The 19084-nt window shown below is 33.4% G+C and overlaps 1 protein-coding gene across 1 annotated transcript in view; it reads right to left on the bottom strand.

Annotated features, from left to right (window-relative positions):
• The window catches only part of LOC144967122 (uncharacterized), a 107568-nt gene that overhangs the window by 50096 nt on the left and 38388 nt on the right, over positions 1–19084 (bottom strand). The window contains exons 13-17 of the mRNA XM_078903967.1: positions 18111–18323; positions 15135–15260; positions 9669–9769; positions 9009–9118; positions 7572–7690 (exon numbers count right to left, since the gene is read on the bottom strand). Coding sequence (XP_078760093.1) covers positions 7572–7690; positions 9009–9118; positions 9669–9769; positions 15135–15260; positions 18111–18323 — 669 coding nt within the window. The remainder of the gene's footprint in view (positions 1–7571; positions 7691–9008; positions 9119–9668; positions 9770–15134; positions 15261–18110; positions 18324–19084) is intronic.

Raw genomic sequence — 19084 nt, 5'->3', positions numbered from 1 at the left:
CCCCCCCCCCCCCCCCAAACACTATTTAACAAATATATAATATAAATAAGGCCTAGTTTCAAACCTAATGTTTTATTATAAATCATACTGACGTAAGCATGCTGTGTTGGCAGCCGACCATTTTCCATCTCCTCGACAAGTACTTTGAACGGTATTGCCACTCTTTGAGCACTTGAATGTTACAATGTCGCCCACATGGTATCTTGCTTTTTTAGGTCCTACAAGATTTCCCCCAGAAATTGATCCTGGACGAGCACACGGAACGGGTAGAGCTATATGGAAATATTGAATTTGGAAAAAAATAATTTTGGTTTTAATTATCATTGGTAGATGTGGCGAATAATGATGATGATGATGATGATGATGATGATGATGATGATGATGATGATGATGATTATGATGATGTTGATGATGTTGAGATGACGATGATGATGATGATGATGATGATGATGATGATGATGATGATGATGATGATGATGATGATGATGATGGGGGTGGTGATGGTGGTGGTGGTGGTGGTGGTGGTGGGGATAGTGGGGTGGTGGTGGTGGTGATGATTGTGGTGATGGTGAGGTGATTATCTTTTCTTTTTCCAAACATATTTCGTTGAACGAGAAACAAGAACCAGATGTCATAACTTCAAGCCACTTAAGTTTCAGACAAAAAAGAACACAATGCCTTATAAACAATATAATATTTAAACGATCGCCCCCCCCCCCAGAGACTACAGGGTGTTGACATCAAGTGGAGTGAACATGAGACCGTGGTAAGTGAACACGAGTGAGAATTAAACTCGGGATTAAGTGAGGCTGCCATCCGTGGGGAGAGACCAAAAATCACATCGTCCTCCACTGTCCAGTTACTAAACTTGCAGGTGGATATGAGACAGTTCTTAGGGCAGGAGAAGACGTCCGAAACTGGCTACTACTACTACTAACTACTACTACTACTACTACTAACTACTACTACTCCCTACTACTACTACTACTACTACTACTACTACTACTACTACTACTACTACTACTACTACTACTACTACTACTACTACTACTACTACTACTACTACTACTACTACTACTACTACTATACTACTACTACTACTACTACTACTACTACTACTACTACTACTACTACTACTACTACTACTACTACTACTACTACTACTACTACTACTACTACTACACTACTACTACTACTACTACTACTACTACTACTACTACTAACTACTACTACTACTACTACTACTACTACTACACTACTACTACTACTACTACTACTACTACTACTACTACTACTACTACTACTACTACTACTACTACTACTACTACTACTACTACTACTACTACTACTACTACTACTACTACTACTAGTGGGGAGAGAACCTGGTACTGTGAGGAAGATTCTTATGGGGAATGAACCGGAGACGACTGATGCAAATCTGGGGAACGAATATCCGTAGAGAGTGAACCTAGCTATTTTCACCAAGAGAGCAGTAACTGTGATGTCACTTGACATTCATCGAAGTCTAAGATGTCCCACGGATATTATTATTTTGATTAACGTGGTAAGGTGTGACTTGAAAATAGAAAATCGTCTTCCATCAATCAAAATTTATGACATTTGCTTGGGAAAATGACAACTTTATGATAAGTTTTTTTAACCACACTCCACCCCCCAATCGAAAAGCAACACCCCCCCCCCCCAATCGAAAAGCAACAAATAAAGCATGTAATTGTCTTTCAATTAAATGCTTTTCAACTTTGACTTTGTTGTGTTATCAGTATTACAATCTCCCATTGCAATTCATTTCAATAATAATGGCATTTTTTACTTATGGCCATATTATGGCTGACAAAGAGAGCAGAAGGGCGTGTGTGTGTGTGTGTGTGTGTGTGTGTGTATGTGTGTGTGTGTGGGTATTAGTATCTGTGTGCGTGTGTAAGTTCGTGACATTTAAAATAAAATAATCAGTATAAAGTATTATTTTACAATTTGAGTTGGGTCCTTGTTTGACAATACCACAGGTCTCCGCACAATCTATGCTGTCTGGATGGCATTCACCCTTTGATTTCCTCTTTGCACAGTCATCCGCTTTGTCAAATGGTTTTTCTAATCAAGAAAATAAAATGATACAATTTATTTTTCCTTTACACTACTAAGGGGAAATTGATCTAACATCCTTATTACGCAAGGTGTGGGTGGGGGGGGGGGGGGGGGGGGGGGGGGGGGGGGGGGGAGGAGGGGGGAGTCGTGCAATGGATAAGCATAGGCTTCATCTGGAGTATAGCTGAAAAGGTGTAGCCTCGAATAAATTTATGATCGCTTGCCAGAGCTTTTTGGTTTTGTGAATTATAGAGATATTCATTTTATTAATGTGTTTCCTTTTACATAGACAGTAATGAATAATAAACTCAGGAAAAGTCTTATAATGGTACAAACTTTCAGGACGGCTGGTAATAATGGGCAGGGTGGGCAAATACCAGCCTGTTTTTTCAAGTTATATGCTGTATTACCAGGTCCGAAATAATCAAATCTAAATTAGATAATTTCAAAAGTTACTACTTAAAATTGATACTTTGTACTGAAATCAATTTGTGTGTATTTTTGATAGATTGCGAATCACCATGCATCCCGTAATACATAAACCAGGATACGCTCCTGTTCTTTTTATCACCCCCCCCCCCCCCCAACCACTCCACTCCACTCCGCCCACATCGTCATCTCATCGTCACGTCGCCTGACGGTGATTTTGCTGTCTGGCCTCTCTAGTACTAGGTCGGGCTAATTCAAATGAGCCCACCTTATTAACCAGTGTACACTAAATAGAGATTTTGGCAAACGAACTTTTTCTTATTTATTGCCTTACTTGTGCTGGGAAGGTTCCAGTATTGAATTAAATTTATTAATTTACTAATATTATATCAATTTAGTATTAGTTTGTGTTGTTTTAATATATTTGTTTATCCATTTAAATTATTTCTTTTTTTCCCCCTCGTTTTCTTTAGTGTTTCTCAAAACTCATTTATTTAAATTGTTTTCTTATTTGTTTGTTGTTGTTGTTGTTGTTTTTTGTTGTTGTTTTTTGTTTTGTTTTTTAACAAATTAATTTGTTAATTCTTTTTTTTTTTATTATTCTTAAAGTAATTACCGCTGTATTTTTATTGCCAGACTAAATATTTTTGCAAAACAATGTAATTTTCTATTGTATTCCCTCTAATAAAACAAAACACTTTTATTCAAAAGTCACGACTAAATAAATATATAAAATACAACCACCATTTTGGTTTTCTCAACAATTGAATTACTATACGAGAAATACTCTTCTGAGTAAGGAGATAGTTGAATTCTAAGTTGTAGAGGAAATACGGAAGGGTGGGCAGATTCCGTACTTGCCCGTCCTGAAGCTAATACATACATAAGATGGTTCGCGATGAAGAGGCGGGAAGCAAGGGATTGGTTGGGTAAGGAGCAAAGATAACACGGTAATTATTGTGACGATAGTCAAACGAATACATGAGGAGAGATTGGTAACATTATTTTGTCTTAATTATATTGTATGAAGTATTGGCGAAAGCCTAATATTAAATAAACGTTGTTTTTGTTTGTCTTATTTTGACTATGGAACTGATACTGATACTTGTCATAGCAGACCTGCCTACTTTAGATAGGAAAATAAAAATCGTAGTTTTCAGGGCTAATAAAATCGTAGATATTTTAACTACCCTTTAAAAAAATCACCGGAATTTTCGTCTGTTTTGATAGATATCAAATTTTAAAAAACGAGAAAAAATAATTGGAAACGTAATAATGATGGTGATGGTGGTATAGTGGTAGCGGTGGTGGTAGTAGTAATGATGATGGTAATATTATTATTATTATTATTATTATATTATTATTATTATTATTATTATTATTATTATTATTATTATATTAATATTATTATTATTATTATTATTATTATTATTATTGTTTATTATTATTATTATTATTATTATTATTATTATTATTTTATTATTATTATTATTATTATTATTATTATTATTATTATTATCATTGTTATTATTATTGTACGTATTGGTGGTATTACTATTGTTGTATTTTTTTTTGGTGGTTATTAATGGTATCAGTTTATTGTTTGGTCCCATTTGCCATTATTTTCCACCTTCATGTATGTGGTCATCAAATTGTATGATTAATTGGCGAAAGCCTAAGATTGAATAAATTTTGTAATATCGTATGGTAACCATCATTGTCGACGACATCGTCGTTGTCATCATAATCATCATCATCATCATCATCATCATCATCATCATCATCATCATCATCATCATCATCATCATCATTAACAACAACAACAACAATATTAACAACAAGTACAACAATAGAAATAAAAACAATATCAACATCACCATACAATTTCCGTCATCGTCTCCACAACTATCATTCTAACCAACAGCACCACCAAAACCACTACCATAATTACCCCTCACCGCCTCGTCTTCCTCCTCCTCCTCCACCACCACCACCACCGCTACCACTATTCCAACCACTACCACCACCGGCACAATCATTCTGACCACCAAGACAGCAGTAAAAATTATGCAATTTGAGCTCTGAATGAAACTCGAGTCATATCGCTGTTGTTGCTTCTCCATGAAAACTTTAAGGTTACTACGTACTACTGAAAACCAGAAATATGTAAAAGCAATATTAATATCGCCGTTGAGGGATTAAAGCATCTCTTTAATTTTTCGAGTGAAGGAAATGGACTTGTATTGTCAAGGTGTTGTCGCATTATGTCTCGTCGCTTTATTTTTTAGTTGTATTCTCTTTCGTGATTCATTTTTGATTACGTTTGGAAGAATTAAAATCTACTGGTATTGTCATTTCATTGTGAATGTGATTATTGGTGGTTGAAATATTTTTTGTTTAAAGGCGAAAAAAAAAATCAAAAAAAATATTTTATTAAAAAAAAAACAAAAAAAATAAAAAATAAAAAATATATATCATATATTATATATATATATATATATATATATATATATATATATATATATGACCGAATCCTCTTTGCCCAACCACTGTAAATAGGCTAGAACCGCCACTGCAAACTTTGTACTACTTATCTACCGTATCAAATTACAAATTTTCATTAAACTTTATTTTATCTATCTACATTTATTTAGTTTGACAAGTATTTATCAAGACGTAAGTTTAACAATTATATAAACAAAGATTATTGTGATTTTAACATAAATGGAAGAGAGTTTTGGAAATGCAGTAATATTATCTAATGGTTGCTGACCCCCAATCTAATCACTGCTGTTTTATATTTATATGCATTTTTGTCCTTGTAAAAATCATGTTTGGCTTATTTCATGAACATTGGTCACAAGATAGGCAATAATAATAGATGGTTTGTGTGGCTCATTTGGAAAATTGACGGGAAATCTAAACAAATAACGAAAAAAATAAATTATAGTGAGCATTTAAAGTGTCAATAACAATTTAACAGCCCTACCTAATTGACAAACATCACAGAAATCTCTTTCACATCCATCTAGTTTTGTTATACACCACGGATAGAAGCTGTTGTCTGGGTTACGGCACTGGTTGCCTTCCAAGCCATCACGCAAATAGCTAGAATATGATCAAAATTTAGAAAATATCAGGGTTAACTCAGTATAAGTCTTCAGTCTCGAATAAAAACAAACAAATGGAGGACGATACAAGCCATGTTAAATCAAATCAGAGAGAACATTTTAGGAAATAAAAGGCTTTTAAATTGCATTTTTCAGTCCAGGATCATTATGCTTTTTACTTAGATAAAGTTATGTTCCTTTGTCCTGAATTTATAAATGTATTTTAATTCGCAAATCTTTTCTGGAAAATTATATCAGTATCACAATATTACCACAATATTATGGTATTGGAAAATCGGAGGGAAAGAACAGATTAATATGCTTAGCGTCATGTTTTAAAAATCTTCATAAAAACATACAAAAAATCGTCATCATTTTTATGTAAATAATTTGGTTCCCAATTTCAAATATTTAACTAAAGAAGGCAATGAAATATAAAAGATGAATCCATTACTCCTATTACTAAATCTGAAGCAAAGCTATACTCTTCTATGTTTAAAGTTAAATCAGTGCCTGCGTTTTTCCCCTTCGATTGTAAATTTTAAGTATGCTCATCAATGTGTACAGCTATAAGATATTTGTTAAATGATCAATTAAATTATACCTGGTTTTGCTTTAACTCACCTTAATTTATTTGGGAGATATAGACAGTCCTTGACTTGAGACCAAGGTAGACAACGTTCAAACTTGCGAGTATAACTTACAGGGCCCATGTATGTTGCGCCATTATTTTCTTTAGCATAACAAAGCTCTGAATCTGTTTGTAGAATTTTGTAGAAATTGACAAAAGGGCAAATAAAACTACACAATTATTAACAGTGGTCAAATATCAAAACAAAAGCAAAGTTAAACCTTACGAGATTCAAATGTAAAACCAAAAGCGTTTTACTGAAATAGGCCATTAGTGCAATAATATCTATCACACAAATTAGCATAGTCTGCTTAGAATAAAATGCTTTTTGATTTCAAAGCAAAAAATAGAGAAATAAAGCAATATAACAGTTTTAAATTTCGTATGATATGAAACAACTATGTAGAATGAATGTTCTTAGGGTCTAAAGAATGAAGCAAGGTGACACTATGAGGATTCAAACTTTAGGCAAATAAACATTTTAATCACAATTGGTTACCAATTACTGATTGTAATGTTATTCGAAAAAATATGCTTTTATATTTCATCACAACATTCCCTTTTAATCCCCATAGAAAAATTATCAATTCATGACAAAATGTATTTAAAATGTTTGGTGTTTAAGACTGAATATTTTTAAAAATTGAGTTTTACATGGCGCAATTTCCACTTAACTTGGGAAAAAATTGCTTTTCAAGGAGTCCCTGTCCAACAGCAACACTTAACACGTAGGACGGGACATGGCGCCTATTAGGCGATTTGACTTTTTTATTTGGACACAGACAACGCTGTTAACAACCAGGTACTCATGTAACACCTCAGTACGTTGAAAGCATATAAATAAGGAGCCTTTTCCAAGAACTCAACTATGAGCCAAGTAAGGCTCGAACCCAGGACCTTCAGATACGAAAGCGAGCGTTACACCACAAGACCACATAGCCACACGATAACAATACTTTTCAATGGTTTAGTTTTATGTATAGAAATTAAATTAAAGAATTGTATTTTTTTAAAAAAATCAATTATAATAGCTGTAAAGATAAAACGAGAGATAGATTACTATGCTTTTTATCTAAAAATTTTAAATCTTAAATATTGTTTAACAACAAAATTCGGCCATCCTAAATAATTTAAATATATTCAATGAGGTGTTTACATTACAAAAGCAGATTCAACATTATATCATCGTTTCAAGTAAAAGTGTTGAGAGATTAGAATCTTCAATTATGAAGTTAAAGAATATCATGGAAGAAAAAGGCGTCTATGCAATTGAATTATGCAGAGAATGTGATACGAACCAGGCACCCATTTCACCGTTGCTTTGAAATAAGACTTGGAGTTTTTATACGTCTTGAATCGAACTCGTATCTTGTCAAAGAGACTCTGCATTGACTTGTCTTTGATATGGCCACATAACCTACATGAGACCATAACATAACATGAATCAAATTTCAATACTTATCGTTATTTATGGGTACTAATCATCATTTGCATTTTTTAAAGATCTTATAAGCAACATTGTTGTGGGATCATTGTTCCCATGGAAATTGGATTCAATAGTCTGATGACACGTCCCCCGGCAACGGCGGCCATCGTGGTTCTAAACAAAGAAAATCGTTACTTTTTATTCTTCATGCTGGCTAGAACCTTTTCATATGTCTTGTGATCAGAATGTATAAATGTCAAAACATGATCATATTTAGAATGTTTTTCTCCTCTGTATACACTTTTATGCTCGTCGGAGAAATATTTCATAAGGGCATCCGCCATTGTTCCGATAGTTTAGAGCCATTTGCTAAGTTACTATGCGTCATTAAGAGGGAAGTGACGTCATGACTGTCGAAGAGTATTACTCTCAAACAAACGCAAAATACGTCCAATACAATAATGCTAAATCAGTCCTATTCGTTGTTTCCGGCAATCAAACTTGCAAATATTTGCATGTAGGTATTTCTCAAAAAATGAGAAGCTGGGAGTGGTAGAACTATTGTCACATTTATCATTTGTGATGCTTTAAGGACACGACACATGGCAGTTAGAGTAGAGAGGGTAGAGTTTGCAGACATAAAAGTGAACTTTCTTGAAGACGTCTTTTGGAGATGATAGGAAACATCCCCAGACTCAAGTGATTATTTTTTTAATTGACAAGACGATATATATATATATATATATATATATATATAGATATATATATATATATATATATATATATATATATATATGACGTCACTTCCCTCGTAATGATGCATAGTAACTTAGTAACTGGTTCTAAACTATCTGAATAATGGCGGACGCCCTGATGAAATACTTCTCCGATGAGCATAAAGTGTAACCAGAGGATAAAAACATTATAAATCTGATCATGTTTGCACATTTATACATTCTCATCACATGACATGTGAAAACGTTCTAGCCAGCATAAAGAATATAAAGTACAGATTTTCTTTGTTTATAACCAGGCTGCTCGTTGCTGGGCGGACGTAAATCCTATTAAGCATCGGAATAGAGACACTCAATTTGATGGCTGTTGGGTTGATTAAAGATTCAAGCCGGTTAAATACAACGAATTGTCAGTGTAAAAATTTATGAATTTCAAACAATGTCCTCGAGCAAGTCAGATATCAACAATGCACAATAATACGGATTGTTCAGGTTCAATTATAACAAAACAGAAACTTTACATTAGTAGCCCCCCCCCCCCCCCCCCCCCCCAAAAAAAAAATGCAAAAACTTACTTGACGCCTTTCTGTGCCACCATAGTGTTCTGAATTTCCACATAATCATCGCAAACCATATCATCTTGGTCAAATGTAAACACCAAAGTTCCTTTTGCTCCGGGAGTACTCTGTGTATCCAGGATATAAAGTTAAAATCGGTAAGAGGTGTTGCCTCATAAAAACGACATTTCAAAGTGAGGGGGAAACTAATGAAAATAATATAGAAAAAAATACGAAAAGAGTTGTGGATGAGACAAATTAAAATCTCTCTCTCTCTCTCTCTCTCTCTCTCTCTCTCTCTCTCTCTCTCTCTCTCTCTCTCTCTCTCTTTCTCTCTCCTTCTCTTCTCACGCTTCCTCTCTCTACTTCTTCAGTCTTTGATTAAAAACTTTTGACAATTTAATTTGTAATCGATACAAATAAAAGAAATGTCAAAAACCTCTTTTGACAATGTATGGGATTATTAACTCAATATGTATATTGACATAATATATTGGCATTGTCTGAGAAGAAAAGTTATGCCTCAATCTATCTATCTATATATATATATATATATATATATATATATATATATATATATATATATATATATATATATATATATATATATATATATATATATATATATATATCCATCACATTCCTCCAATGAATAAAAATAATTAATAGGAGGTTTACCTTAAACAACCAATCACACTCTTTGTCGGAAGGATTATTTTTATTTGTTTCAAAGGTGTAAGTTTTTCTACTTGGGCCCAACTCCACGATATCACCACAACCTAGGTTAGGAGAATATAATAAATCAAAAATAGATCATGAATGAAAACTTTGATTTTGTAAATATATAATAAATAATAAAGTGTGATTATATATCGACAAGCAAACCACTGAAAAACAACTCATGTGCACTTTACTTTTTGCAACAGCAACAAGAAGACTGTGACTTGACTTCTTTACCAAATTGTCCACACATTTCCACCATTTTGAAATTCTACTTCTAACACTCTATTGGTGTCAGTAACAAATAAGTAAGCAGTCACTGGGGTAAGATATAAATAAGTAAAAATTAAAGAATGAAACAGTGCTAGACAAAGTGGAAAGAAAAATACCAATACAAGAACAAAAAGTAGAAGCAATCTGAATGTTTGGGACTATTTTTTTTGCCCCCCCCCCCCCCTTTCTGCTTTGTCTGCCATTGTTTCATACAAAACTTTTCAGATTTCTATGTATTTTGGTGCCAGCGTCCTCCTTTCTTAATCATATGCCATTTTATGGAATTCAAAATAACCCATGTGAAAACTAAATTATTTCTATAGATTCTTAGCCTAACTACATGTCATGTTTGCGTCATATATTTCGGCAACTGTGTCATACATGGGTTAATAAATGCTGAAAGTTTGATGTATAAATATGACCCTTCTGTCTCCAACGGATATTATCTACGGGAGCGGGGGGGGGGGGGGGGGCGAACCAGATACCAAAAAGGGGATTTAAAATGATTAGATTTTTTTGCGCTGTCAGAAATTATTTATTATATTATTCGTGGCTCAGCGGTATGGTCTTTGCCTCGTACCCGAAAGGTACCGAGTTCGACTACCCGCCTCGCTGTGTGGTCTTGAACAAGTCACCTGGCCATAGCTTACTTTGCGATGCTGCAACGCCTGAAATACTTCAGGGTTCTCTTGGAATAGATCCAAAAGAAAAATTTGCCCTTAGGGATGAATGAAGGGAACTTATTTATTTTATTCAGTTATTATATTATACTTAATAAAAAAATATATAGGCGAATTTAACGTTGAAATTGAAACAGTTAGAAATTCGAAATTTCAGGTTTTAACCATTATTGAAACTATGATCATTCTCATTTATAAAATTTGAAACAAGTGTGTAAGAGATAGGGCCATATTTTTGGCGGTGATTTTTTTCTCTTGTACTTTCTTTCTCTCTTTGTCTGTTTCATGCACACTTTTTCCAAGTCATTGTCTTACACCAGTACCTACTCCCTACTTTGTCACGTTGATAGTTCTAAGAAATCATAATATTACTTGTGGACAACACAACACGTGCAAAATTCTTCTCTGTCGACTGCCTGATTTTAAGTGATGTAATAATGTTTTTCTTGCTTTTGTTATCGGCTGAAGAGGGTCTTGAGCCAAAAGATTCCGTCCTTGGTATCTTGTTCTTTTTTGGAGCTGTTATTTTGATTTTTGTTCATTGATAAAAAATATTATACAAAACTCAACTCTCATATTTTGAGGCAGTAGGCCGCATATCTAATTTATTCATTTGTTCAGTCTGTAAAGTAATCTACACACTGTCGACTGTTAAAGTTGGAAAACAAAATTCAGGTCATTTCATATTTCTGTACAATGATGGCAGGACATAAGGATCTATCTGAATAGATTTGAAAGTACCATTTAGGTTTAGATCAGATAAATTTTAAAATGGCATATAACGGTTTCATGCTAAAAATATGACGCGAACATCATCTTCTTCTCTGTTAAACTTTTGCTCGAAAATGATGAATCTATTCTTTTGATTAACATTTCTCCGAACAACCAATCTAAATTTGTTATCATCGAGTACAGAATTATTGGCAAATTATAAAAAAATATATAACTATCTTTTACAGATATACCAGTAACTTGCAAACCTTTTCGATTTCAGGCTAATTCTATCACCCGTTGACTCAAATTAATAATAAGAAAATCTGTTAGGTTGTAATACTCAGTCCTTGATTTGACGTTTCATTGCGAGTATACTTGATGCTACACAATTCTAGCACATCCGCAACAAAAAAATGATGACGTAATTTTAAATCTATCTTGATACTATCCAGTAATAATAATCTCGTCCACAACAAAAAAATGATGTGATTTTAAATCTTTCTTGATACTATCAATTATAATCTATCTAATATATTCTTCTGAAAATAGGGTTGGGGATCAACAATGTTCCTTAAAGTCAATTTTGAATATTTATCATCGAGCACAGAATTACCGGTAAATCTAAACATTCTAAACTGTTTTATACAGATTGATATACGGGTTCGAGTAGCTTGAGGTAATTCTATTACTTGTTTACTCCAAAAAATTGGCTCGATCTACAGGGACGGCTGGTAATAATGGGCAGGGTGGGCAAATACCAGCCTGTTTTTTCAAGTTATATGCTGTATTACCAGGTCCGAAATAATCAAATCTAAATTAGATAATTTCAAAAGTTACTACTTAAAATTGATACTTTGTACTGAAATCAATTTGTGTGTATTTTTGATAGATTGCGAATCACCATGCATCCCGTAATACATAAACCAGGATACGCTCCTGTTCTTTTTATCACCCCCCCCCCCCCCCAACCACTCCACTCCACTCCGCCCACATCGTCATCTCATCGTCACGTCGCCTGACGGTGATTTTGCTGTCTGGCCTCTCTAGTACTAGGTCGGGCTAATTCAAATGAGCCCACCTTATTAACCAGTGTACACTAAATAGAGATTTTGGCAAACGAACTTTTTCTTATTTATTGCCTTACTTGTGCTGGGAAGGTTCCAGTATTGAATTAAATTTATTAATTTACTAATATTATATCAATTTAGTATTAGTTTGTGTTGTTTTAATATATTTGTTTATCCATTTAAATTATTTCTTTTTTTCCCCTCGTTTTCTTTAGTGTTTCTCAAAACTCATTTATTTAAATTGTTTTCTTATTTGTTTGTTGTTGTTGTTGTTGTTTTTTGTTGTTGTTTTTTGTTTTGTTTTTTAACAAATTAATTTGTTAATTCTTTTTTTTTTATTATTCTTAAAGTAATTACCGCTGTATTTTTATTGCCAGACTAAATATTTTTGCAAAACAATGTAATTTTCTATTGTATTCCCTCTAATAAAACAAAACACTTTTATTCAAAAGTCACGACTAAATAAATATATAAAATACAACCACCATTTTGGTTTTCTCAACAATTGAATTACTATACGAGAAATACTCTTCTGAGTAAGGAGATAGTTGAATTCTAAGTTGTAGAGGAAATACGGAAGGGTGGGCAGATTCCGTACTTGCCCGTCCTGAAGCTAATACATACATAAGATGGTTCGCGATGAAGAGGCGGGAAGCAAGGGATTGGTTGGGTAAGGAGCAAAGATAACACGGTAATTATTGTGACGATAGTCAAACGAATACATGAGGAGAGATTGGTAACATTATTTTGTCTTAATTATATTGTATGAAGTATTGGCGAAAGCCTAATATTAAATAAACGTTGTTTTTGTTTGTCTTATTTTGACTATGGAACTGATACTGATACTTGTCATAGCAGACCTGCCTACTTTAGATAGGAAAATAAAAATCGTAGTTTTCAGGGCTAATAAAATCGTAGATATTTTAACTACCCTTTAAAAAAATCACCGGAATTTTCGTCTGTTTTGATAGATATCAAATTTTAAAAAACGAGAAAAAATAATTGGAAACGTAATAATGATGGTGATGGTGGTATAGTGGTAGCGGTGGTGGTAGTAGTAATGATGATGGTAATATATTATTATTATTATTATTATTATTATTATTATTATTATTATTATTATTATTATTATTATTATTATTATTAATATTATTATTATTATTATTATTATTATTATTATTATTATTGTTATTATTATTATTATTATTATTATTATTATTATTATTTTATTATTATTATTATTATTATTATTATTATTATTATTATCATTGTTATTATTATTGTACGTATTGGTGGTATTACTATTGTTGTATTTTTTTTTGGTGGTTATTAATGGTATCAGTTTATTGTTTGGTCCCATTTGCCATTATTTTCCACCTTCATGTATGTGGTCATCAAATTGTATGATTAATTGGCGAAAGCCTAAGATTGAATAAATTTTGTAATATCGTATGGTAACCATCATTGTCGACGACATCGTCGTTGTCATCATAATCATCATCATCATCATCATCATCATCATCATCATCATCATCATCATCATCATCATCATCATTAACAACAACAACAACAATATTAACAACAAGTACAACAATAGAAATAAAAACAATATCAACATCACCATACAATTTCCGTCATCGTCTCCACAACTATCATTCTAACCAACAGCACCACCAAAACCACTACCATAATTACCCCTCACCGCCTCGTCTTCCTCCTCCTCCTCCACCACCACCACCACCGCTACCACTATTCCAACCACTACCACCACCGGCACAATCATTCTGACCACCAAGACAGCAGTAAAAATTATGCAATTTGAGCTCTGAATGAAACTCGAGTCATATCGCTGTTGTTGCTTCTCCATGAAAACTTTAAGGTTACTACGTACTACTGAAAACCAGAAATATGTAAAAGCAATATTAATATCGCCGTTGAGGGATTAAAGCATCTCTTTAATTTTTCGAGTGAAGGAAATGGACTTGTATTGTCAAGGTGTTGTCGCATTATGTCTCGTCGCTTTATTTTTTAGTTGTATTCTCTTTCGTGATTCATTTTTGATTACGTTTGGAAGAATTAAAATCTACTGGTATTGTCATTTCATTGTGAATGTGATTATTGGTGGTTGAAATATTTTTTGTTTAAAGGCGAAAAAAAAAATCAAAAAAAAATATTTTATTAAAAAAAAAACAAAAAAAATAAAAAAATAAAAAATATATATCATATATATATATATATATATATATATATATATATATATATATATATATATGACCGAATCCTCTTTGCCCAACCACTGTAAATAGGCTAGAACCGCCACTGTCGATCTATGTCATTTCCTCAAAGCAATGGTATAAAAATTAAAACAGATAAGTGTCTGTTCTTAATAGCCTTTATTTTCCGTGGATATTGCGAGTTCTTCACTAGTTATTAGAAAAAAAATGATGTCACATTGTTAGGCAGCTTCGATACAGAACGAACTACATATCAATAAGGACATTTACTTCCTGACTCTGTAAAACTTCAAAAGCTAATGTAACCTTGGCCAGAGACGGTCCGAGCCCAATAATATGCCTTACTTCTTTCTTTTTTTTCCTGTTTTTTTTTAAAGCCGCACATCAATTTTTTATTCGAATCTACAGCATCTCCAATTTCAGGGAGTCACAGGGAGTTAATATGAAATAACTTACGTCTGTCTGCAGGATAGTAGACGCAGAGGTCTATCAAAGCATTTTGCCCTTCCCACTTAAAGGAAAGATCGTCGCCCTCTATGTCACCTACGTTAAGACCAATCTGTTCCCTCTTATGTGACATTCCTGAAGAATATAGGAATAATTAGAATGAAAATGTGAATATTATCAAAATCCAACTTAAAAATGTCAAACAACATTTTATTATATTTTACCTATCAGCATAAAAGTATGATCTTTGCTTCGTAACCAGGAGGTACAAGGTTTATCTGAAACAAGCCACTCTTGTGTAGCATAAAGTAAATCATCTGCATGCATTGCGGCGGACGCCTAGAAACTTTTTTTCAGTCTTCTCTTGTAACAGACCCCTAAAACAAAATCCCCGATGGAGGTAACGATAGAAACAAATCTATTTTGGCATCAATTGACATTACGCGACCCACCACCTAAAACAGGTATTATGTCGTTGTGTATCACACGATGCGGCTATGTGGTCTAGGGTATGATATTTGCATCCGGATCGGAAGGTCCTGGTTTCAAGCCTCACTCGACGCATAGTCAAGTCCTTGGAAAAGGCTCTTTATTCACATTCTCTCGCTGTATTTCGGTGTATAATGAGTACATGGCCGTTTCAGCGTTGTCTATGACAGGGAAAAAGGGAATATCGCCTAACGTCATGTCTCGTTCTATATGATACGCTGAGGTGTGGCTATAGGGAATGAGATTAGCGGAAGAGTAGCGTCCCTTGATTGGGCGTCACCTTACAGAGAGAACGTAAATTTGGTTTTGCGCATGCGTCTCTCTCGTCCTCGCTTTCGGTAAAGTGTCTCAAGCCCCTTTCATCGGAAGCGAGGACGAGAAACGCATGCGCACAACCAGCATGACGTTCTCTCTCTAGTAACTTTTCCGCCGATGACGTCCAATCAAGGGACGCTACTCTTCCTCTAATCTCATTCCCTATATTGGTTGTTTTGGTGCCTGGCACCGCCTCTTACTTATTTGAGTAAGTCTATTCTATATTATTTTTCTTTATTTTATATTTACAAATATAGCATGTTTTAAGTCATTTTCTTCTGATTATGGCTCCACCTTATACTGTAAGCATGCCACGCCACTGATGATATGTGTTGCTGATTGTCAGGGACCACTTGAAAAGCGCTTTGAGTTTGTTTAGTGGATATTGCGCTATATTATTTCGCTCAATTTTTTGTTCAAGTATTATGATGATTTAGTTTTTGTCATAAAAAGATGATATCTATTTTCCTCAATAAAGCAATTACATTTAACATAAGTTTCATACCCATGATTATATATGCAATTTTTAGAATCTTAATCGCCCCTACGTGAAACCGTTTTGAGGTGGTAGGACACATATGTGAATAGGTTAAAAAACAAACACACCCCCCTCCTCCCCACCATGAAAACATGGCCAAAATATGAACACGTTTGAGTTTTAATCCATTTGTCCTGAAAAAAAAAGAAATCTAAGGAAGTTGTTTAAAGACAACTTTGTCTCGAACACTTTTATACACTTTATCCTATAAAACAATGATAAGTTAAAAGACAAAATTGTCTCGAACACTTTTATACACTTTATCCTTAATAACAATGATAAGTTAAAAGATAAAATTGTCTCGAACACTTTTATACACTTTATCCTAAATAACAATGATAAGTGAAAAGACCAAATTGTCTCGAACACTTTTATACACTTTATCCTTAATAACAATGATAACATGGAATAGAATCTTATATTTAATTTACTAAGAAGATGATGTGGACGTTCGGGATTTCCTTTTGTCAACAAAACCCGATGAAAAAAACACTAAAGACAAAATTGACGTTTTGGGTTAATCGTCTTTTGCCCTCCATTCACTGTGTTTTGTTGACAAAGGGCAATCCCGAAACGTCCACATAATCTTGAATTGAATTGAGTTCAGACTAAAATATTGCTTTTTTTGTCGCTATAAATATATATTTACACAGTTGTAGGCTTTTACCACATCAGAATGCTTTAGTGTAAATACTTTTGTTTTGTTTATTTCTCTAACATAACAAAAATGAATTTAATCTAACCCAAAATTTATACATCTGACTGTAATTTCAATTTCCGGGGCATAGTTAATCACAATATAATATTATTGCTTTAGTAAGGAAGGTCACCTTTTTCTGTATTAGACATTTTTTTAGATAAGATAATTCATTATTAACGTTAATATGGAAAATGGAATAATGGTATTGTTTTATGAATGGAAACTTCGCTGGGACATTTTTGTTAAAGTGAGAGAAAATGAAAATAATATGTGAAAAATCATTGGATAGCCTACTTATTATCCTTAAACGACATATATCCCGTGTAAAGCGGAGATTATTTTCGACCCCCCCCCCTTTCCACCCATAAGTGATTAGGTATCTGGGTTTGTTGGAGCTGGTGGAAAGCACTTTGTGATAGATTAGTGTCCTATCCAAGGAAAGCAAGCAATTGCTATTGTCCTTTTCACGCGCATGACACAGGTTAAAACTCTCCATGGGCCTCATGGCTTGAAAACTACTTAATTTAAATGACCCAGAACTTGTCTTCGTGTAAGGAAATTTTGGTGAGTCGGGGTCTTTTCAATTAGTTGTTATAATTGGAAGTAAATTTTACTGGACAACATCATTATCATCCCAATGTACATTTTTTTTTTTTCTCTCTTCTTCTTCTTCTTCTTCTTCTTCTTCTTCTTCTTCTTCTTCTTCTTCTTCTTCTGCATCATCATCATCATCATCATCATCATCATCATCATCATCATCATCATCATCACCATCGTCATCTTCATCACCACCACCACTACTACCACAACCACCAACACCACCACCACCATCATCATCATCATCATCATCATAATCATCATCATCATCATCATCATCATCATCATCATCATCATCATCATCATCATCCTAACTTTTATCACCACAGTCATAAACTATACTTACCAACAACCTCCTGGCATTTCTCCAATCTTTTGGCCAATAGGACGAAAGGGTATTGATTGGGTAGATTAATAGGCATATAAGTGAACCCAGTTTGCATGCAGCAATACTCTAAGGTTAGATCCACAGACTGCTTACGCCCATATGGGAGGTATCCCCAGTAGGAATTTCTTTTCGTGTAGTCCGTATAAAACTTGATTTTGCCTTCGCTAACTCCTATGAAATAAAAGGAATATACTCAGATTAAAATGTATTTCTTATAAATGTCAAGGTTTTTCTCCGGCTATTAACGTGCATCTTATCATAATGCATTACAGCATGCTCAGAGATAAAGTCGTAGTCAAAAGGCATCCATAATTGAATTAAATGTTGCTTATCCATCAACATATAATTATCTTGAAGTATCGGTACTAAGTTTTTTTTTAAAATAATAAACAGTTTAATTTCATTTTTCTGAGAAATTAGTAAACCAGTGCATAATTTGTTCTAATGATTTTAAAAATATAATTTACTTCTATGAGCATTACTTCTATGACTTTTATTTTGGGATTTTATTTAATCTATCAATAGCTACAACTTGATAAAAAATTAAAAGGGCAACAAATTTATCGACATGATCAAAACATAAACCTACATTTCTATAGCAATCTTTGAGCTGTCTAATAATTATTGATCGAAGCAATATTTATTCTTCCTCTGTATAGTATTATTCTACAATCTATTGTTGGCCGGTTTTGTTGAATAATTTCCCTAAACACGAACCATCTATGGAAATACCTACCGGCCGGTATCAAGTTTTAGAGCAATATTGAGAACTTTTAAAGAATTGGTACACACAAAATTTCTGTATGTTATTTTTGTTATTCAAGTTTCGCACATAAATTTCTTCAGTCTTTAAATATATTATTATCATTTTTGCTTTGTTTGTGAAAATGGGTTTAATTTAAACTGCGTAATAATTAAAACCTTTAAAATGT

This window comes from Berghia stephanieae, chromosome 3 (assembly GCF_034508935.2).
Source record: "Berghia stephanieae isolate SIO BIC M18660-M18661 chromosome 3, UCSD_Bste_1.3, whole genome shotgun sequence".
Classification (NCBI taxonomy): Eukaryota; Metazoa; Mollusca; class Gastropoda; order Nudibranchia; family Aeolidiidae; genus Berghia; species Berghia stephanieae.
The sequence above is the reverse complement of the archived record's forward strand: the minus strand, read 5'-3'. Positions and strand labels throughout refer to the sequence as shown.